Source organism: Accipiter gentilis, chromosome 6, assembly GCF_929443795.1.
Source record: "Accipiter gentilis chromosome 6, bAccGen1.1, whole genome shotgun sequence".
NCBI classification, from domain to species: Eukaryota; Metazoa; Chordata; class Aves; order Accipitriformes; family Accipitridae; genus Astur; species Astur gentilis.
The window spans coordinates 31,616,619-31,638,129 of NC_064885.1; the positions used below are offsets into that span (position 1 = coordinate 31,616,619).

At 51.2% G+C, this 21,511-nt stretch overlaps 2 protein-coding genes across 4 annotated transcripts in view; one reads left to right on the forward strand and one right to left on the reverse strand.

The window, feature by feature from the left end:
• The window catches only part of P3H2 (prolyl 3-hydroxylase 2), a 74,843-nt gene extending 71,725 nt beyond the window's left edge, over window positions 1-3,118 (forward strand). Inside the window, exon 15 of the mRNA XM_049803245.1 lies at window positions 729-3,118. Coding sequence (XP_049659202.1) covers window positions 729-821 — 93 coding nt within the window. The 3' untranslated portion in view covers window positions 822-3,118. The remainder of the gene's footprint in view (window positions 1-728) is intronic.
• Window positions 3,119-20,825: 17,707 nt separating this feature from the next.
• The window catches only part of TP63 (tumor protein p63), a 106,669-nt gene continuing 105,983 nt past the window's right edge, over window positions 20,826-21,511 (reverse strand). For 2 of the 3 annotated variants that reach the window (XM_049802360.1, XM_049802361.1), the window contains one exon: window positions 20,826-21,397. In XM_049802360.1, the coding sequence (XP_049658317.1) occupies window positions 21,101-21,397 (297 nt within the window). In that variant the 3' untranslated portion in view covers window positions 20,826-21,100. The remainder of the gene's footprint in view (window positions 21,398-21,511) is intronic. The other variant, XM_049802362.1, reaches the window with a different exon arrangement.

Here is a 21,511-nt window from a genome sequence, read left to right on the forward strand (position 1 = left end):
GGGCTGGCCATTTCTGACATCTAGTGGCAATAACCTGATGAACGGGGAAGTCCTCCACAGCCATCCGCAGCTCGGAGGCCAGTGATGTGCGGCTGCTGCCAGGTCCTCAAAAGCAGTTTGGCAGCCTGAAGCCCATGGGTCTGGGCAGCTGGATGCCTTGGGAGATCTGGGCTATGGTGCCTTTCAACAGGCAACCTCCAAGCAAAATTAGATGCAGGGAGAGAGCAAAACCCTTTTCCCTTTGCCTCGTGAAGCAGGTGGGCTGCGAGGTTTTGGGAGAAGGTTATTTTCAGAGAGCTTTACTGTCTCTCTGCTTTTTGGCACTGGCTGAAATTCCTCTGTGTTTGGTGCTTCTATGGTAGGAGATCAGCCCTGACCAGGGAGCTGGAAATCCACGTCAAGCAGAGGGGACAGGAGGAGGGTACGCTGTGGCAGTGGCTGCTAGTGAAGTGTGATAAGGGAACAGCAATACATCAGCTCTGCCCCAACCATTGCAGCCCCTGGAAGGAGGAGGGAATAAGGGATTGAGGTGCAAAGTGATTTGATTAATTTTGCCCAGCAAATCCCCAGCTCAAGTCTCAGGCTGTCCCTTGTCCTCTCAACTACACTGCTGGTCCTTGGATGAACTGCTTGTTGTGGGTCCTCCCAGCAGGCTGAGCCGTGCTGAATAAGCTGAGAGCAGGCACTGAAGCTTTGCTGTTACAGTTCCTTCCCTTCCCCTCTTGCAGGAGCGAATCCAGGCAGATGAAGTGATCGCGATGTTGGACCAGGAGCATCTAGGACCCAGCGAAATGAACATCAACCCAAAGGATGAGCTATGAACTAGGCCAAAGACTTTTTCTATCAAATATTTATTTAATATTGTTAATCTTATTAGAACCCTTCTATTTTTGTACAGAGTCACTGTATAAATTAACAAGTTAATATGACTGTGGAGTGTCAGGAGTGCCTCTTCTGTGTTTAGCCCAGCTCTTGCTGGCACCCCTTATCTCTGTGCCAGCATCTCCTGCTGCGACTGACTCTGCCTCTGGGATTCCCTGTCCTTCCCTAGCAATTCTCAGGACTTATTCAGGCCCACTGTACCCCCTTGGAGAACCCCTTTTTTTCTTCCTCAGCCAGAAATAGCTGCTTCTCTTCAGACTCTGCTAGAGAAATGTCTCAGGTGTGATACCAGACCAGTCTTCCTGCCCCTGCTAAGTGCTGGCTGAAGGCCCGGGCAGTGCTGCCCTGGGGGAACCTGGAGCACAAGTAGCACAAGTCAGTTATTTCCATCTTAGAGCCCTTCACCATTTGAAATATGCTTTTTAGGAAAAAAAAAAAGGCAAAACGCAGGTCCTAGAAAAATGCATCTCTCTCTGTAGCTGTACAAAGCTGGCGTTTGGGCATTAATTCTTAGCAGAGCTTCCAGAAATCACCTGCTGGGCAGGGGCTTGAGCTGTGCATGGGCAAGAAGGGGTTTGATTTGCAGCTGACTCTGGTGAAATAGGGTCTGGCACTCATGTTTAGCCCCTGCTCTTGCTAATGGCTTGGGATGCATGAATGAAACTGCTTCACAGTGCATCCTTTGAGCTTCCAGCCCAGTGCTGCTCCTGGAAAAAAACAAGGTTAGAATTCATCATTTCCAGGTCCATGTTGGAAAGCAGCTGAAAGGCTCAGGGATGTTACAGTGCCACGGTGTTGGGTGATCATGGTGTAGCTTTGTACTCTGGAAGTCCTGGGTGTATCTTCGCATCCTGACAGTGCAGGAGCACATGTTCATGGTGTGTTAGCATCTATTTCCTCAGTATTTCTGACCCAGTCTGAGGGCGTTGCAGTGAATGCACATGCTGCTTATCGTAAGAGATTTACTAAGCCAGTAACTGCTGCTAAGCTAGTACATCATCCCTCTCCCACCATTGAATTACTAACTCTGGCACCTTAGACCTTCAGACTTGCTGTGCCAGTGCCTTGCTTGGCTGTGCTTGAGAAGCTGCACCTATCCCTTAGTGTGCGGGATCAGAGCAGCCCCTACCTCAGTCAGAACTAACATTGAAGTCACAGAACTGCCCACCTCCCACAGCCCAGACACACAGGGACAGCTTTTATCTTGACCCAACAGCTGCTTCTGCTGCTAGAAAGCAGTTCCTAAAAGGCAGGTTGCAGCAATCTTTGCTGGTGAATTTATTGCAAGGCTGCTGTCTCTCCAGAAAGCACTGCAGGGAGCTTGGCTGGCATTTGCATGCCTGAGTGGCTTTTCTCAGCTCGTTGCTGCACTGGAACTTTCTCAGTCCTTTTCTGCTCCCCTCTGCCAGCGTTGGCATTTCCAGGACTTAAAATCTGCAATAGGGAATTGTCTTCTCTTTGTTCATGCAGCTTGTGCCTACCCAAATCTTCCAGGCTCATAAGCACTCTCTTCTTATCCAGTCACTGGCTGCAAAGGGTGCAGACAAGGATGGTCCTTCTGTAGAGATCTCCTCAAAAGCTGATCCTGGGTGAGATCAAGGGGGATCTCGGTGCATCTGGAAAAACAAATGCCCAGTGAAGGGGGCACCATTACTGCCTAGAAAATGATGGAAGGGTCATTTGCTGCACCTCCTCCAATGTGGAATCTGCAGGGGAGAAAGCTCTGACTGTTTCTAAGCCACTAGTGTAGCTTGTTTCTTGGAGGTTATATCTCCCTTCCTCATAGACTGTTGAAAAGATTCATTGTGTTGGCTCCCCAAAGAACTGCCCACAGGTCTCTGCTTTCAGAGACCCTTCCCTGCTTAAATACTTAACACGCCTTTTTTTAAATAGCCGGAGGAAAAGTTGGAGGGAAGAAGTGGAGGGCAGCAGCAGAGCTCAAATGCCAGTTGCATTGCCCCCTGTCTGCACCACGCTATTGCATCCCAGGCTTGACTCCTACATGCCGCACCTTCAGCATGAGTTTGTGCTGCCATCCCCCTGACAACCACATCTGCCTGAGCACGTTCTGCAGAGCTGCCCCCTCCTCAAGCAGGTCGGTGCAGACCCTGCCCTCCCAGGGGCTGTGGGATCCCACCAGCAGGTCCTTCTGCGGGAAAGTGGGAGGGAGCATGGCGGGTAGTGGTTTGTTTGCTGCTGTGGTGGTTAGCCAGAGCTGTGTCTAAATCCAGGGGAAATAAACTAAACACAACATCTGGGCCTCTCTTTGTCTTTCTTTAGCCAAATACTAGAAGGGGAAGACGGGGGGGGGGGGGGGGGGTTGTCTCATGGTGGTGCCTCTCCCTTTGGGGTTTCCTGCCCCAGTCTCTAGAGCACACGCACACATCCCCCGTGCTGGAGGAGCATCAGAGACACTGATGCGGACAGGATTAAGCCAAGTCATGTGTGTGCATTTGCCTGCCTGGCCATCTCCTTTGCTCTCCATCCAGCCGCCTAATAACTTACACACCATTGACACACTTCAGGCAATTTGGAGAGCAGGAGGAGGGTGTCACAGCCCCTGTGCGCTGCTGGGGTGTGCAGCAGGCTGGGCAGCAAAGTGGGGTGCTGGCCGACTTCTGGTGAAACAGCAGCTTTGGCGGAGAACGGTGGAGAAGCCTCAGAAGGATGCAACATTTTGGGACTCAGTTGCAAACACAACCCCCAAATCCCCAGTAAGGGGAAAGACTCCGGACTGCTTGGGCCGTGCTGCACACCGCACTGCTCTGTTGCTGAGACCTGCCTGCGGTCCGTGCCAGGCTGAAGCCAGGAAACAGGAATGCAGTGAGTCAAAGGCGCTTTTCCTGTTTGTTTGTTTTTCCAGCTCTCTGCTCTGGCAAAGTCTAGCTCAGACGTGGATTTGTATTTCTGCTACAACGGCAGAGGTGGTTGCCAAATTTATTGGCACACTGTAGACTCGCAGGAGCAAGTTATAGAGCTCTTTGGGATGTGCACCAAAATACAATGTAGGCTTTTGGGTCTTTTTTGCATCTGAGTGGGATGGGTTGCTACCAAGATGGCTTGGCTTCTGAGAAATGAATTTTAACTCACATTTGATAGAGGGGCCTGACATCTGCCAGAGCTGTCAGGGTCACATCCAGACTGCCCAGAGGGCACCCACATCACTGGAAAAAGGAAGCTAACAACAATACCGAACATATACACTCCTCTTTTTGGTCAAATATGCCCCAGGAACAAACTTGCACACTAACATTTTTGCTTCCCACTACATTGGCTCATGTTGGTTATTCCTCCCTTGCCCCGCAAGTCTGGTAATTGCTGCTTCCCAAAGCCCTTACATGAAGGAGCTCCCCAAGGAGGCAGTGCCTGAAGTCACACCACTGTGAATAAAGCTGATGTGCATTTCAGAGCAAGCCTCATGGCTCCCTGGCCAGCTCTGAGCTCCTCTAGCCAAGGCTTGTCCACTGAAGGGAGCCACAATCTACTTAACGTGTTGGCCATTTGTTATATGTGTCCCAGCTCTATCACCGGCAATAGGAGCGATTTGCAGCTGGAGATGCTTGAACTGTGTCTTAGTTCCTTGTGAACTCTGCTGTGCCCCTCCTAATACTAATAATATATGCAGGGTGGGATTAGCAGGGTTGATTTATGACAGTCAACAAGAAAAAAAAAGAAAACAACTCATAAAGGAAACAGAATTAAAAAGTATTTAAAACACCAACTGAAGTGACTCTGTGTGTGTGTGCACATGCACACATGCTTGGGTGCGGCACTTGCTGTGAAAGCGAAGCCATACATGGTGTTGCGCAATGCCAGCGGATCTTTACTAGCAAGGAGCTTTGCTTTTGTTTTGACATTGAAGTGGGCCCAAGCCAAGTTTGGTTGCCCCTTGCACAAGGCTGCTGCTAGGAGTTGTGCGGGGGCTGGAGGAGCCCAGTCTGTGCCATAGGCACGAGGAGTCATCAATGTTTCCGGAAAAAGTACAGATGAAATGGATGCCTTGGTTAAGGAAAAGATGAATCATTGCACTTCACAGTCAGGGATACAGCAGCAGAGTGTGCAGAGCCGGTGGCAACGAGGGCACTGGGCTAGGGGGAGCAGCACCCAGCAGGGGCCATGGTAGCCCAACAAGGCACCTGACACCTCGTGCAGAGGGTAGGAGCGTGGAAAACACCTTGTACAAGCAAAGAACCACCAACAGGGGCCAGCAGAAAGTCTGAGGCTGAGCCCCTTTGGGCTGTAAATGCCTTGCTGCAAGTGGCTGATGAAAGTTTCCCTCCAGCCAAAAGCTCACCCCTGAAACCTCACCTGAAAATAAGACTTGTGGGTGTTTACAAATCCTTGAACCCACAGTCAAGGCTAAACTACCTAAAGCCCTTTATGTTCAGTGGCTACAGAGTCTAATAAAACCTGGGCATGCCCATAAGCATTAGCCTGCGAGACTTTTTGCAACATTAATTTTAAGCAACTGAACCTCACCAACTTTGCTGTGGAGGCTTAGGGCTGTGTGGACAAGTCAGTCTCCAGCAGCTCCGCTGGATGATGACTAATCCCCATTGATTCCAAGCTGGGGCGTGGTAAGCTTATAAAATACCGTGTATTTGGACCTTTTGTATGTCCCCTTTATTTCCCAGGAGCTAGACTGACAGCCCAAAATACAGCAGCTTTGATGACTTTTGGTGACCCAGTAACAAGCCCTGCAAGCAGCCAGCCTGGTTGAAGAGCCTCTTCTACCACGCCATCCCACCCTGCAGCTGTGTCCCTCTTGCTGTCTCCTCACCCTGCTGCTTGGTCTCTGCCCCAGTGATGGACAATGTGGGTGGCACCGTCCCTGCCAGCTGCTGCACCTAAGGTCGGCCAGTCCCTGTGCAAGAGTCTCCCCACCTCAGAGGCACTGTGGTCATGGGTGGGAGCTGAGCCTGGACTAGTTTGTCACCTTTGCATTACAGCTGCTGGCTGCCGGTGAACTGCAGTGACTTGGCCAGAGGAAAGATATGAGCGGAGGAAGGAGATGGAGTTTACACTGGGCATTGCTCATCCCTCCTGGTTAAACCTGGGCAGAGCCAACCTGAGCACTCACAGACAGCTGAACAACTTCCCGTGAAAAACTGTCATTACAAAAAAAGGTTGTTTCCTCCTGTCCACACCCTTGCCCAGCCTGGGGAAAAAAAAACAAAACAAGACAGCTGGCTCTGATAGCGCTGGCAGCGAGATAAAAATGGGCTAGTCCTGCTTTGGGGAAGAACTATATTAAAAAAGGAAAGAAGCATGCATGTCTTTTGTTTCTGCAACTACTCCTACGCCCACACCCCACCAGAAGAGCCACCTTTTCCTGCGAGAAATGTTGCTGCTTGTCTATACATCGGGATATGACCGTGGCTGGATCTCACAACGTTGTGCTCTTTCCCAGGTGTAGATGCGCACATGTATATGTGTGCTTTTCCTCTCGCCACCCCATTTCCAAAGCGGGAACCCAGGCCCAGAGTATAAGGTGCCTTGGTGCCGGTGACAGCACCAGAAACAGCAGAGTGCAGCCAGGCATGAGGCCAGATCCTGCACCATTGCTCACCCCAGGCATAGCCCTGCCTTCACTTTGGGCCTGGGTAGTCCATACGGACAGGTGAAATAGATGTCACTGAGAATAACAAGGTCTCCCCCCATAACCTCCCAGAGCCCAGCATAGTCATTCATCTGTTCTCAGAGCACACACCGCATCAGCAAACTGCTGTCTCCACAAGTCTAGTGGATGCCATGACCAGCCCAGCATTACTTTTATCTTGTTTTAAACATACAGCACCGAGTTTGTTTCCTTCTCATTTAGCAAAAGACTGTTATGCAAAAAAAACAACCAACCCCCCAAAAAACCACACAAAAAAATCATAAATGTCAACATGTCCCAACCCCCTGGCCACCATCCAACCCTGCCAAAAATAAGTCCAGCGCACTACAGGAACTTGAGAAAGCAAAACAGGCAACTCGGAGAGCTGCCTGGCCACCCTCACCTTGTTTCTGGGGCAAGGTGGAGCGCCGGTGAGCTCCAGGGGAGCGGGGTTCACCCTCGGTCCGGCTGGGCGGCAGCGGGCAGCATGCGAGGCCGCGGCAGGAGAGCACGGGTGCAGGCAACCGCAGTGCGTGCCGTAGCAGGAGCAGGCAACAGGAGGGCCCTGTGGGCAAACGGAGCCGGGCTGGCTAGTGGACACACTTGGCAAAGGAGCAAGTCAGCTAATGATCTTTTCCAGGGGTGGTTTGGATAACGAGAATGGCAGTTCTAGTAGGTATTTCCTGAGGTTGAGCAGGGCAGGGCAAGGGGAATTAATATGAGCTCAGCTTAGCTTCTACCCCTCCTTTATTTGTAATGAGATTAACAGCAGAGATGGTAGCGGCACCATCAGTCTGCTGCCACGATGGGGTGAGCCGATAAGCAGCTCCCGCGCTGCCTCGCATGAGAGCCCAACGGCTCCGGCACACAGGGAAAAACACCAGAAAAAATACCCCTTTTATCACACATGGCTTTTTTACAATGGCCTTAGGGTGGCTTCGCTCCCAAGGTTGGGGCAATCACGTTGCATCGGACTGGCCCGGCTGCTCCCGGCAGTGCCAAGAGTGTGGCTGACCTCTCAGAGCGGCCCATCGTCATCATCCCCTCCTCGCAGTGCTTCTGTGCCTGGTGCCGGCTGAAAGCGCTGGTCTAAAGGCTGGTCCCTGCTTTGTCAGTGAGAAATGAGGCCACCGCTTGCCACCAATGTGCTTTGGACAGCTCCAGCGCGAGAAATAAAACCAGTTGATTCGACTGCAATGAGGCAGAAGCTGGAAAGAGGTGTGAATGCCCTGCAAGGCCCCTCCCAACTGCTCACGGGGCTTTAACTGGACCGTAGCAAAGGTGGAGAAGAAACTCTCTTATGATCTCCCTCATGAGAGGAGAATGTGGACCCCTGGCAAGTTTTGCAAAGGTTTTTGTTGCACCTGCGACAAGGTTTGTTCATGGCAAACGTAGACCGACCTCTGAGTGTACATAGTAGGGGAGTAGTGGCTGGAAAACCACTGAAACAAACCCCCTGTGTTTTAAAAGTCTCATATTAGTTGCAGTAATCAGACACACATGGGCCAAGTGTGCCCATTCAGGGCAGGGGCCCCAGCTGCTGTGGGGCACCTTGGCACCAGGCTCATCCCTGCAGGGATCTCTGAAGCGACTGGGCACAACCAAGGTGATGCCTGAGCCTGACATCCCCTTCACCACATTGTTAGTCACTGGCCGCATTGCCCCACGCCAGGATGCCCACGAAAACCATCTGTGGTGATATGTATTTCTGCATGAAGCCCTTCTTGTGGAGCCGCATCAACATGCGCCCATGGCCCAGGGGTGGCCGAGTGCCATGAGGGGCAGCTGCCCAGTGCCAGGGGGATTGTGAGTGGCTTATCCCACCACCAAACAGGAAAAAAACAACCCACCAGCATCTTAAAACTAGTTTGCTGCCCCCAGGCACCTGGGGGTTGTTTGTTCATCTCCTTTCGTTTCGACACCTCGTGTGAGAGGCTGGGAGCTGGCATTCACTGCTCCTGTGGTGCCAGCTCCGAGATTGTTTTATTTGATTTGCCGGCCAAATTGGGTGGATGGGTGGAGACTGAATTTTCCCCTTTATTTTTGTTTTCACAAAACCCTTCTGGCCCTGGGTGAGGCAGGAGGAGCTGAGTAGTTTCACGTCCATCTTCGCTGTGACAGTTACCTGCCTACAGCAGTGGGGCCACAGCCCAGCTCCTCCGAGCGGAGGAGCGGGGTGTGGGGGGACAGGCTTGCTGGTGGGGTGGGGAAAGCCCTCAGCCACCTCACATAGCAGTTTTTTATTCCTGCCCCTCCCCAAACACACTGGAAAAAGCTCTACTGTAAGTCCATCCTTCCTTGCTGTGCCCAACGGGTCAAAGGAAAAATGAAGCCTTTAATATGGCAGCCCGCGGCACTGGGAGACGATGGGGCAAGCAGTGAGGCCCTCATCAGCAGCGGAATGAACACTGAAAATCCCAGCCTTGTAGCCTGGCCTTATTTCACACAGCTGTAAGGAAGGGGTTTGTCACCGAAGGTCCCCAGGGAAAGCCCTGAGCCATGTGCGGTTGACACCCAGAGGTGCCCTGAGCAAACACTTTCAGAATAACCGTCCCCACATCGAAACATGGCCCCAGCAGTGACTCTTACGGATGGGATGAAGTATATACAGACTTTCTCCAGAGCCTGGCTGTGCCCTGTGCTTCCCCAGGTGACTCACCCAGCCCTCGCAGCACCTCCGCAAGCAAAGCAGCCCAGGAGGGTTTTTCCCATCTCACTCACGGCTATGAAGAGAATGATGTTCACATGCATCTTCCAAAAGCTCAGCCACAAGCAACCGATGTGCTGTGCCCTTCTGTACCCAGCAAATGGCCAGATCCGCCCTGCCAGTCACAAGCCCACAGTGCTTCCACCAGGCTTTCCTGCTGGCTTGGGCTTGCCCACCTCTCTGGAGCCACCTGAGAGGCTGCAGGGAAAGTAAACATACTCGCACCAAACCCAGGCATTGCATGGAGTGAGAAAGCCTGGCTGATGAGCACATACCCTGCCCTGCTCAGCTGGCACCATGCACGTTCCTCCCTGTTTGCTTGAACATCTGCACCAGGAGCTGCGGCAGCCATGACCCACACTCTGCCCTGAAAGCAGCCTGACTGCGGGATTTGCGTGGCTGAAGGCTGCCAGCACACCTCGGCTGCTGGGACTGATCACGCTGGCTGGAGCTGCTAGCATCGCTGCTTGGGGGGAATCAGGCCAAATCTACAAATTGCATTTGCTCCGGGAGCATAACGAATCTTTAGCAGTTCCCCTTAAGGTGGAAGATCCTACATCCTTTCTCCCGTTTCAGACTAATTACACTGAAACAAAAGGTGAGATACAGCATAACAGGAACGTTACCAAGCCTGCGAGTCCTCCACCCAGCGGGATTAGGTGGGAGCTCCAGATGGCATGAATACAGATGCCGGCAGCCGGCCTCCTGCTCCTCTTGCTCAATTGCTGGCGCCACCAGACAAAAGATAAAAAACATCTCTCCTGCTCTCATGACGGGCCTAGCAGCAAAAGAAAATTTCCAGGTCAGAAGCTCCTGCTGGATAGCCCATGCTCCAGGCTATGTGGAAGAGCTGCCATCCCTCAGCACCTCTTCGCCCCAGCTGCAAACACTGTGTGGTACCGGCAAGTAGGGCAGACCTCAGTGCTGCACACCCCAGGCGCTAACTTGGGTTCTTCCCTGCTGCCTTCAGACTGCATCTCACTTCCACCACTTCCACTCTTCCCAAGGGATGACATGGCTGTTGCTGATTCCTCCTAAATACCTTCCAGTTTCAGGAAAACCCAACAGGATTCTTTGCTTTCCCCTCACCTCAGCAGCTCTACAAGTCATCAGTCGCCATGCTGCTGGGCCATGGTAGTCTGAAAGCAGCTCTGCCTTGCAGGCAAGCTTGGTAAAGCAGGTATTAAGGCATCAGAGGGATCCTTCTGTTCTAAACTAGGAGGTGGAAAAGGGCAGAGTGCTGCCTGGAAACACAGGCCAGCTCTGGGAGCACCACCCGGTCTTTCTCCCTCCCTGTCATGCCTGGCCACGCTGGTCAGCATTGCTCTTCTCTCACTTGCAATGTGGATGCTCACGACCAGCTAAAGCAGCATGAATGGGAAGAAAATCAGGCTTAGGAAATTTGCCTGTATTAGTATAGAAGTCTGTCTTGGGCCACCTTTTCTGCAGCCTCGCTGGGTTTGATTTGGCTGTCTCAACTGGCTGAGAGCCTTCTCCAAGGTATTCCAGATACCCTGACCTAACCAGGCATGCAAGGGTTAACCAGCATGCTCCTTGTGCCCAGCATCACTTCAAATGAAGCAGAAGGAAGGCTCTACTTGTTCCTCCTGAAGATGTGAGAAAGAGTCAAGTGCTGCAGTTTGTGCACCATGTCTTCCCACCCAGACTCTCTTGCTGGGCTTCATCTGCAGTGAAATGCCGCAGTAACTCTGTGCCGCTTTCTGGCCATGGGGGCACCACTACAAAAACAACAGAAAAAAATAAATAATCAAATTTCAGTCAGGTCTCTCTGCTCCTGAGACCTCTCTTGGGAGCTGCCAGTCACAGCTTGTGTGGGCCCCAGCGTGCCTTTGCCTTCACCTCCTCACCTCCCCATCTTCATTGGGCTGCTGCCATCCCTGGCAAGGCTTTCAGTCATGTCCAATTTCCTCACCTCCAAGGCAAGGCTGAAATAATCTGAGACAGCTGCTGCCCATGGCCTGGCTGTAATGTACTTGCCTTAATGGTTACTTGCTAATATTTTACCCTTGGGTGAAATGATAAGGTTCAGGTCCAGGTGGAACACCTTCAGCCGTCTCTTCTTTGGGGCAAGCTGAGTCACTGCAGTTAAGTTGTGCAAATTGAGTTTGTGTGTGGTTTTAGTGCATGTGTTTTTACTGTGAGCCCTTAACCTTCAGTGCACAGCACAATCCTGCCTGCTGATAGCTCCTAAACACTGGCTTCCTTCTGTTCAAGTCACTAATTAAGCAGGAATAAAGGCTAGAATATAAACTACAATAGAAGTAACTGTCTTGCTACCCGGAGCACTTAAAGCTGGAAGAAAACTTTTCTATAGGTAGAACAAAGAGTGAGGTCTGTGTCCTCCAGCTGTCACCCTCCGTGGCAGGCAGGCACCACCACAGGCTGCTCCTCTAGAAAACGGAAGCCCCGCTCAGGATTTTCAAAGGATGTTGTGGGTTTGAGGCTCAGGCCAGAGCCTAAATGCCAGAAGGGAGGGGGACTGGCTCGCACGTGCCGATGCTTAGGGCTGGGTATTTGCTCAGTGTGCAGGAGCTCGGCATCAGTCTTCAGAGGGCCAAATACTGCCCTGGGGAAGGGTGCTGGGCACTGCTCTGGGGCTGGACTTCATACACATGGGTATTGCAGCACCTTCTAGGCACATCGTGCTGGAGGTGACCCGTTACCTCCTGTTTCTGTGAAAAACATCTCCATGAAAATACTCATGTTCACCGTCAGGTTGGCAACTCTCTCCAGGTTCAGTATGGGCTGCTTGACCGTGTCCTTGGAATAAGAAATCAATGCATTTATCTCGTATTTCACCATGGTGAGTGGATAATTTGATGCAATTGTGTAGCTACCCACACCTTTAATTAATTAAAGAGTTTTTCACGCAGCACTGTGCAATATTTTGTTTCCTAACATCCCTGCTACAGAGTACTAGGATCTCTTGTAACATTTCTTACCCAACTCCAGCACTGAGGGCTACGCAGCCAAGAAGATGGATCACATGTAGAAGTCTTCAGCATTGCCTCCACAGGCAATTTCCAAGGAATCAGAAGCTGAATTAATCAGAGGCTCACAGAGGGATTTGGGAAAATAAAACTAAAAAAGAACGAGCCAACAAACAAAAACAACCTCAGGAAGAAAATAGAAAGAAGTCAGCAGATTCCCCAATGTGCCATTTAGGAAGCTCAGGAAAAACTGGAGGAAATCAGGGGGTCTCCTAGAAAACACCTTGCCAGAGTTCACTGTTCTAGAACAGAGCTGAAAATCCCTTCCAAGGGACCAAGGGGCCACCCCAACATCTTCCCCTTCAGACCTGCTCCTGCCCAGCTTCATGTTGCAGCTGCTGATGGGGGAACAGAAAGTTCAGGTAAAGACTGGAGATGGCCAAGTAGGAGAGTGCTTGGAAATGCTTGGACTGAATGCTAAATAACTGAAAAGAAATGCCTGTCCACACCAAATGCTTGTCCACACCTGAGAGCCGAGGACTCAGCTCACACCTTTGTGCACAAATGAGTGGTTTGGGCACGCTTCCCTCCGGACTCCCTGCAGACCGTGGTGACCCCAGCCGGGAAAGCTGGGCTGGGACCTGGAGGCCAGGGCAGGGGTGAGCAATGGGGACATCTCGCTGCCGAGCAGAGAGCCCGTGTAGGCAGAACATAGCCCTGGAGCCCAAATCCCACACAAGCGCTGCCCGTGGCTCCACCATGGCGCTCCCCTCCCCCTCCGCCAGCCAAGGTGGGTGCCGTCCTCTCCAGCTCCCCAGCTTCTCCTTGGGAGCTGCGAACTGTCTCCATGGCACAGCCCTGAACCGCGGCGGGTGCCTGCCCAGCGCTGGGGGCTGCTCTCACGTTTGGCCTCCCGTGGGGCAGAACCGCATGTGGGCCAAATGAGCGGGGCGAGCTTTTAAAGCACGCACCAGCGAATTGAGCCCGAGCCAGCTCACGGCCTCCGAGCCAACAACCCGCAGGGAGCCCCAGGGGAGACCCCCCCCTCCGTGCGCAACACCCTGCAGAGCCACGCAGGTGCACATCGGGGTGCCGGGTGCCGCAGGCGGGTCGGCCCTGGCGGGGTGCCGGGCTCCCCACCCAGACTGGCTGAGCGGGCTGCCGTGGCAGCGTGGGAGCCCAGAGCCGGCCGCCGGTGCTCCAGCCAGGTGCTGCTGTGGGAGTTCCCGGCTGCGGTGTGTGCTGCCTGCAAAATACCTGGTGGTATTTTCTCAGCTGGAAGGAGAGATGTGTATCGCTTTAGCAGGGAAGACTTTTGCAGCCAAGGCTCTGTGTGTGTGCGTAAAGGGAAGGTGGAGCACCTCTAATGCCCTCGGGCATGGCACGCATGGTGCTGGGAGCCCGGGGTGGTGCTGCACGCTGGCCGTGGCTGCAGGGCGTTGCAGTACAGGGCAACCGTGCAGGGTTGCTTGCCTCCAACGCACCTCCAACCATCCTCCTGGGGTGGGTAGGCTCTGGCTCTGGAGACATCTCTGGGCAGAGGTTCGCCAACCGAAGGCGCAGCTTGAGGTTTTTTGCACCCAAGAGCTGCCTGGGGTGAGAGTAGTCGTCTCTCCCGGTCTGGCAGGTGATGGGTTCCGGTCTTCGTCTTCTGAATTTCTCATTTGTGCTGGTGTTGGTTGGCACGGGCACAACACTGAGGATTCCCTGGGTGCACAGCAAAGGGCAGGAGAGCAGTCGCTTTCCCAAGAGGCAGCTACAGTAAAAGTTGCTCTGAAACACCAATAAGTCACTTGCTTATCCAACCCATGCAAAATAAACAAAGAAGAGCTGCTGCTGCAGCTCTTGCATGTGGGAGGCAAGTGCAAAGGTGTTGAAAAAGGCAGTTTTATAAAATTCATGCTCGTGCTGTGAGCACAGGAGCCATTTGGGGGGCTGGGGGGGGGGGGTCACACAGGCTCAGTGATTCAGCTTGCACCCCCCTTGTGCTGGGGAACATGGAACCACAATGGCAGCAGGAGGAGGACTAGCACCATTCATCCGCCCCGGCCCCGCCAGGCCAGCCGCAGCCACCCGGAGCCACGGCAAGTCCCTGCACCCCTAATTGAGGCTGCCGGCGGCAGAGCAGCCCCCGGTGCTCCGAGCAGGGCCGGGCCCGGAGCGGGTCCCGCTAGAGGGCAGTGGCTCCCCGGGCAGCGCGGCCGCCGCCCGCCCGGCGCGGCTCGGCGGGGCTGCGCATCACCGCTGCCCTCCTTAGTTTTATACTTTTTTTTCTTATGAAGCCAGCATTACAAATCCCCTTGACAGAGGAACCAATGCGGGTGGGAGGTGATGTATACGGACGCTCCTTGGCTTCAGTGCAGCCATTTCTTCCGCTGTCTCGATTTTAAAATTTATTTTTTTTTTAAGGCCAGATTGGATTTATAGTCTTTTTTTTCCTTCCTTTCTCTCTCTCTTTTTTTTTTTAAATCTGCTGCTAGACACTCATTTCGAGAGTGCTGGCAGGTAAAACAGAAGAGGATCTTCCCCAGGTCTGCCGTTTATTTTGTTTCGGTTTTTCCCTTTTTCTCTTCAGACCCTGTACCTGTTTCTTTGCTGCACACAGAGTGCTGCAGCTGGTTACTTGCCCCTGGAATGCACATGGCTGTGCCATGAGAGTGTCTCTCGCAGTGCAGCCACAAGCCTTAGGAACTCGGCAAAGCTGATTGCACGGACAGAGCCATCCTGCTTAATATTAACGAACAAGCTTAGTCTTCCCTTGGCCTTGATGCAGGCAATAATGAGACCACATCTTCCAGGGCATGATTCAGAGTGGGAGGCTAATATGCTCTGAATGGATCCCCAGGGACTTTCTTGCCACTCATGATGCAGGAAGCCTAATCTCCTACCCTAGGCAGTTGGGAGAGACAATGTAAGCATCTCCCTTGCATTCTGTAATGGTTGGTATCAGCCCAGCTGCCTATGAGTAATTGCTGAGCACGCCAGAAGGCACCCGGCTCCTGTTGGAGCATGTATCCCCATCGTCTGGGGAAGTGGCACAGCCAAAAAAGCCACTGGCTGCCGTGCTCACATTTATCACTGCATACAAAGGGCAGTGCACTGCGACGGCAGTGAGACAATCAGTTGAATGCTGCATGGGGAACCTCACAAAACACTTAATCGTAGAGCTATCAAGTTGAAATTCAGTTGCCCACAGGCCTGCGTCTGATGTTGCTGTGGGAGCGGAGCGAGGCATGATACTACTGTGACTGCACCCACCAAGGCAGAAACACGCTGGGTACAAGCAACATCCTCAGGTGCGTTTGGGGCCATTCAGCCCTTGGCTTCAATGCTGCAGGCACACAGTCACTGTACACCATCCCTGGAGATGCCCCTCAGTGCTTGCCCATACCCTGGGGCTGCAGCTGCCACCCCCTCGTCCCACCCCAAATCCTGCATCTCTTGCCCCCCAGTCCCACATAGCTTCTCCTTCACTCACCAGTGGCCCCAGGCATCTGGCTCACTTCACGAAGGCAGAGCTGATGTTTCCTGAGAAGAAAGCACATGACATTGTATGAGTGTTTACAAGGAAGTCAAAGCATTTTAACTGAAGAGATCCCCCTCATCTCCCCCAAAAAAGGACTTTGACTAGTTTGAGCCAAGGAAGCACACAGCCACGCTGACCTAGCAGCAGGGCATGGCAGCGATGGGCAGCCCTGCAGCATCCACAGGCAGACGGAGAGGGCTCCAACTCCACGCTGAATGAAAGGCACCTACTAATAGAAACACACAAAACTAAAACCACCTGGTTCCACAACACTGATGTGCTGTGAGGTAGTATATATGGTTGGGAGAGGCTGGGCATATAAGGAAAAGGGATCAGTCCATGGATCCCAAATCAGGAGAGCAAAGCTGTAGCAAAGGGCAACTGCCATGTAACTCTGCGTAAAATTTTGGCTCCTTAATCTTAGGGAGGCAAGCTAGGAGAAACCTGCAGCTAGACCTTGCCAACAGAGCATAAAGATTAGCTTCCTTACAGTGTATTTGACCCTCATGGCCAGGTATCCAAATATTAAAAATAAGGCTCCAAAAGTCCAGCCTCCACCCTTTGCTATGTGCTCAGGAAGACAATTCACTGCTGTCACGGGTCGCAGAGCGCCAAAACATCTCAGGACCTAGAAACCACCAGCTCGAGCCTGGCAGCCAGGTGAGCCTGTTTGCCAAACCTGCCTGGCGAAGGCTCAGCACAGGCACAGCCCATACCCAGGTGGCCACACTCCACATCTGGGTAGCAGCTGTGCGCTGTCACCCCACAGAGCAGACCACGCAGGGGAGCTCTGCAGGGCCTGGCTTAGCTCCTCACTGACCTTCACACAGCAGTTGATAGAAGCTACACATTTTATAGCTCAGTAAATCATGAGGCCAAACAGCCCAAGCTCCTACTTGGTGCTAGGGTTGGGCTGCCCACATGGTTTTCCTGCTGAGAAACAACTTGCAAAGGGGCAGTGCGATGCCAGGTCCTGCAATCCTCCCACCACAGCACAGGCAGCCACTTTGCCATCAGGATGGAAGGGGTTTCTGCTAAGCCATACAGGACTGGAAGAACGTGATGAGCAAGACACCCTTCACAGGCTCCACTCGGCTGTTTGCCAAGTTTTGTTGTGTCCGGATAAGTTTCATTCCAGGGGACTGCTAGCTTCAGCACACTTAGAACTAAGAGCATAGAAGGGCATGCACGTCTTCAGAGGTCCACCCAGGCTTGCAAAATACAGCTGGAAGCTTGTGATGGATCCCTGCCCTGAAAACTTCGTGCCTGCATATGAAGCATCCCAATATCCAAAGACAAAATTCCAACGGGTACGGGTGGAGGGCAAAAGGGAGAGCACCAGCTTGGGATTCCTCAGCACTGAAAGCCTTGCTGTAACATAAGCAATGCAGAAGTTCCCTACTCCGGCAGTGGATCACAGCAGACAGCAATTGCAACCATCAGCAAACATTTCAAGCCTACCTGGTTAATGGAAACTGAAATCCTATTTTACTTGATCCAATTTGCTCATCTAGAGGCAAAGAGACCATCAGCTGAAACAGCAAGTTCTTACAGCCACTGCAGTAGCACTTCTCTCTTTGAGGGCAACATACTAGTTTTTAAGATCGCATTCAAGCAATCCCTGACTGCCAGAGTGGAACCAGGGGACTGATGCCTCTAGATATTGATATCCAGAGACAACTGCTTCTCTAATTCTTCTGCAAAAGGGAAAATAAACAGTCATCAGAACAAAAGAAATCAGGCAGGTATTCCCTCCCCTAAAGGTAAATGTGAAACTAACTCCCAAGGGAAGCCATGGCCTTTTCTTCTTCTGAGATCTTTGTAGGTTTTGTTCGGATTCTCCCCATTCCCGAGGATCCTCCCCCAACCACAACCCAGGAAAACTGTAAGAGGCAGACATGGGCCTCATACAGAAACCACTGATGAAGCTGGGCTGTTAATGTGGTGGTCCATGGACAGACTGAAACCCCCGGCTGATGGAGGAGACTCCATCAGTTTCAGGACAGCCACCCTACAGGCTCTGAGCTGCTCTTTCAAATCCTTGGAAGAAGAATTGAGATGCAAAGGAAAAGGGAATGGTTTTGGTAAGAGAGAGGACGTATGGGGTGATGCACAAAGCCTTTGGTGTAAGTTAAATAAGGACGACAAACCTCCCAAAGCTCCGAGGGGGATGAGAGAGACGGCTGTGCAAGGCTATTTCACAAGTGTGGAGGTAGGAAAGGGCAGCACTGACCCTGCCTGCTCAAAGCACACATTCCCTCCCCCCAAGCCAGGGCACACAGCAGTCACAGCTCCATCATGTTTGAGCAGGACATTGAATGCGGGGGCACTTCCCGGTGCCCCGCTCAGAAACAGAATAAAGAAACCCGATGAAAGGGCAGAAGAGAGCCACGCAAACAATGCAAAAGCCAGAAGACTTCACAGTTCAGCAAGAGGATTACAGGTGCTGACCCATTTGATCTGCCAGAAAGAAGGCAGATGGGGCTGCGATGGCAGCTTATAACACACCCTTGTGACACGGACGGCGTGGGGATGAGAAAACTGCACACGTGGGCAAAAGCAACACTAAGCCCCAGCTGGCTCAGAGGAGGAAGCAGCAGCAAAGACTCCTGCTCATTTCCAAGAAGGCGCACAGGCAAGAAAAGAAGTTGTTTGAGTATTCAGTGTCATTTTCAGTTCGGCTTTTATTTCATTGACTTCAACAACAAGGTGTTCCAAAACACACACAGGTCTTGGTGCAAGCAACACTGTCATTGCTACAAGCATTGGCAGATTCTCAGCTCAATTAACCCATACGCTTTGATGTATCAAAACAAAACAAAAAACAAAAATCACAGCTCTACAGGGGAGGGTAAAAGCTACAGCAGTTCAAACTCACTTGAAGATTCTGGTATTACAGAAGTGGGCTCCATAGTGGTATACAGTAGAAAGAAGGTTTTCACAGCATATATTTTAATCATTAGGGATGCAGCAGAAAAGCTCCATCTTACTGCTGAGTTGAAAAGCAGATACTGAAGTTCTTGCAACCCAGACTCTGGGCACAGCATTAACTGCATTAACCTTTTTAAGTCAGAAGCTTCCTAGTTCCTAACATGACGGTATTTTTGCGTCAATATTTGTACAATACTGAAGCAGCTCAGAAAGATTACACAATGGAGATGCAAAACCGTGGAGGCGAGAAGGGCACAGCCTAATTTACCTCCAGGAATTTGCAAAGTACCCGCACTAACACTTTCCCCGCACTAACACTGCCCCGCTGAATTAATTCTTGCATTGAGTCAAGAGCAGGATGACTCGCTTCTTTTGTAGCATATAGGAAAAAAAAAAAAAAGACGACGACATAGTAAGTTTTCACACTGAGCATGTTAAATACTTTGAAATCTAGGACACTGCTCTTTGAAGTGTTACAAAATAAAATGATAAAACAGGCTATCAGTACCTGCCCCCTCCCCCCTCAACTGCAAAGTAACACAGGAATCTCAGTATGAAAAATACAAATATATTTGTCCAGTGACTAGTCGTTTGTTACAATGTATACTGTAAGCGTTCTGCATAAAAATAATAATTAAAAAAAACCAGAAAAACAAACAACATTTCATTGTGGTTCTGTCAGACCCGGTAGCCCAAGAAGAAATAAAAATTGGCATGTTATGCTGTAGGAAACAAAAATTACACATACAAAAAAATATTTATATACACACACACTTTACAGGGTAACCATCTTGCATTACCATTTAAAGCTGTCCGAAATAGGCTTGCACAGTTACCGAAAGGCAGTCTTTGAATGCAACATAGACCTGGCACAACAGACAGATGGAGGAGGATGCTAACAATATTGAACCTAGAATGAAATACATGGCACACAGCAGGGCCCAGAAAACAGCCACTGCGTTGAAACGAGATTAATTGGTTGTAGCAGGGTAGGATGACAAGTCATTTAAGCTGCTTTTTTCATCTTTCCCCAGACAAGAAAAAAAAAAATAAGTTAGGCTTACTGTTAAGAAGAGCAAGCCAACCTGAAAGCAGCTGTGCTGAGCTGAGCTCCTCAGTTTAGGTTTGTATATGTTAGAGTCTCACTGCCTTGGCCAATATAAATGTGAAAACACGTGCTCTGTTCAGTTACTTGTCCACAGGATACTGGCAGTCAGAGGAAATGCCTCAGAGCACAGCTGCTGTAGAACCAATAAAGAAAAAAACAGAGAAAAATCAATTTCTCATGTAAACATGACTTTTTTCAGTAGCAACACTCATATTACCAGGAACTAGCCCTTGTTCCAAGGCAGCTGGAAATTTCTTTCTTTTTTTACTCTCTTTTTTACTAGTTGCTCATCACTTAGTCTATAGTCACAACAACAAACCACAACAGGCTCCAGCCTATTACAGAAATAGCTAAAGACAGTTCTACTTGACTTGGCAGGAAACCAATCTAGCATGGTCTAGATAAAAGATTGTCTGGGTTCAGGATAGCTGAAGCCCTACAAATCAGTGTGCAGCTCTCAGCTGATCCTGTTTTCAGCTGGAGGCTAGGCAGGCAAATCCTTATACTAAACTAACCAGGCTGCATATGTGGCAAAGCCTAATGCTCTAGCTTAAATATCAGTAGTAGTACAGAATGGCTAAAGGTTGGGTGGGGGGCAGAATTCAAGAGTGACCAATGGCTATATTTGCATTTATATCCTGAAACAAGCAAACCAGGACATACACATGAATGTAAATTCAAAACAAGAAGAGACAGCAGTTTTGGTTTTTCCCAGAGAAGGCGAGGGAAAAGGAAAAAGTGGGTTGCAGGTGGCCCTAAGTGCTGGCCTGCCCAGCAAAGTGCATGTGCTGTCTCCGCTGGAGAATATTACACATGAACAGAGCACTCAGCTCCGTGGGAAGAGGCTGTTTAAGTGCAACGTTCAGCAGACCAATTCCCCCATTTATTTTTCGGATGAACTGCCAGTTCAAGGTTTGGTGGCTTTGGGTTTTTTGCATTTGGTTTGGGATTTTGGGTTTGGGTTTGGTTTTTTTTTTTGCTTTTTAAAAGTTTATTTTAACCTTCCCGCTTTCAAAAGCGGGATCGCTGGATGAGAGAGACAAGTTTGCAGGTCAGGATGCCCACAAGGTGTGTGAGGATTCAAAAGTCAAGAAAAGAAGCCCTCTCCCCAAAGGAAAACATGAAACAAGAACAACGCCTTCTTGAGAAGGTCAACGGCTTTCAAGGAAATACCACCCGCCTTCCCCCTTTGCTCAGATCTTCCCCTTGAAAGAGCTGGGGTGGAGGTCGCAGTCCAGGAGTATGGCCTAGACAGCATCAAGGGCATAACCTAGCATGAGTGGGCAAGAAGGTTCCCTCCACCCTTCGTCCAAGGGTGCAGTACCAAGCTGAAGGAAGACAAATGAAGGGCTGAGCAGTTTGTGGCCGAGGCGGGGTGAAGCGGGGTCCGCAGAGCTCACTCCCCTTCCTCCTTGATGCGTTGCTGTTTGTTGCGCCGGGCATCCATGTCAAAGTTGAAGTCGTTCCACTCGTCACGGGGCGGGAAGGAAATGGTCTGCCGGAGCGTGAAGCGGACCGCGTCAATGACCCGCTCTCCCCGGGTTTCGCTGGAGCCTACGCTGACGGTGGAGGCGCCACTGGGGGTGCGCAGGAGGTGGGGAGGGGAGGAGAAGTCATGGAGCTGCCGGTGGTCCAGGATGCCTTTCCAGATGGCGTGGCGGAACTGCTCCGGGATCTTGAGGCTCACCAGATCCTGCAAGGCAAGGTGGAGGGCTTAACGGGGCAATCCCTTGGCAAGATGGGCTCCGGGAGCAGAAGCAGCCTCTGGGCCACCCTGCAAATACCCGTTAACCAACAAAGCTGCTAA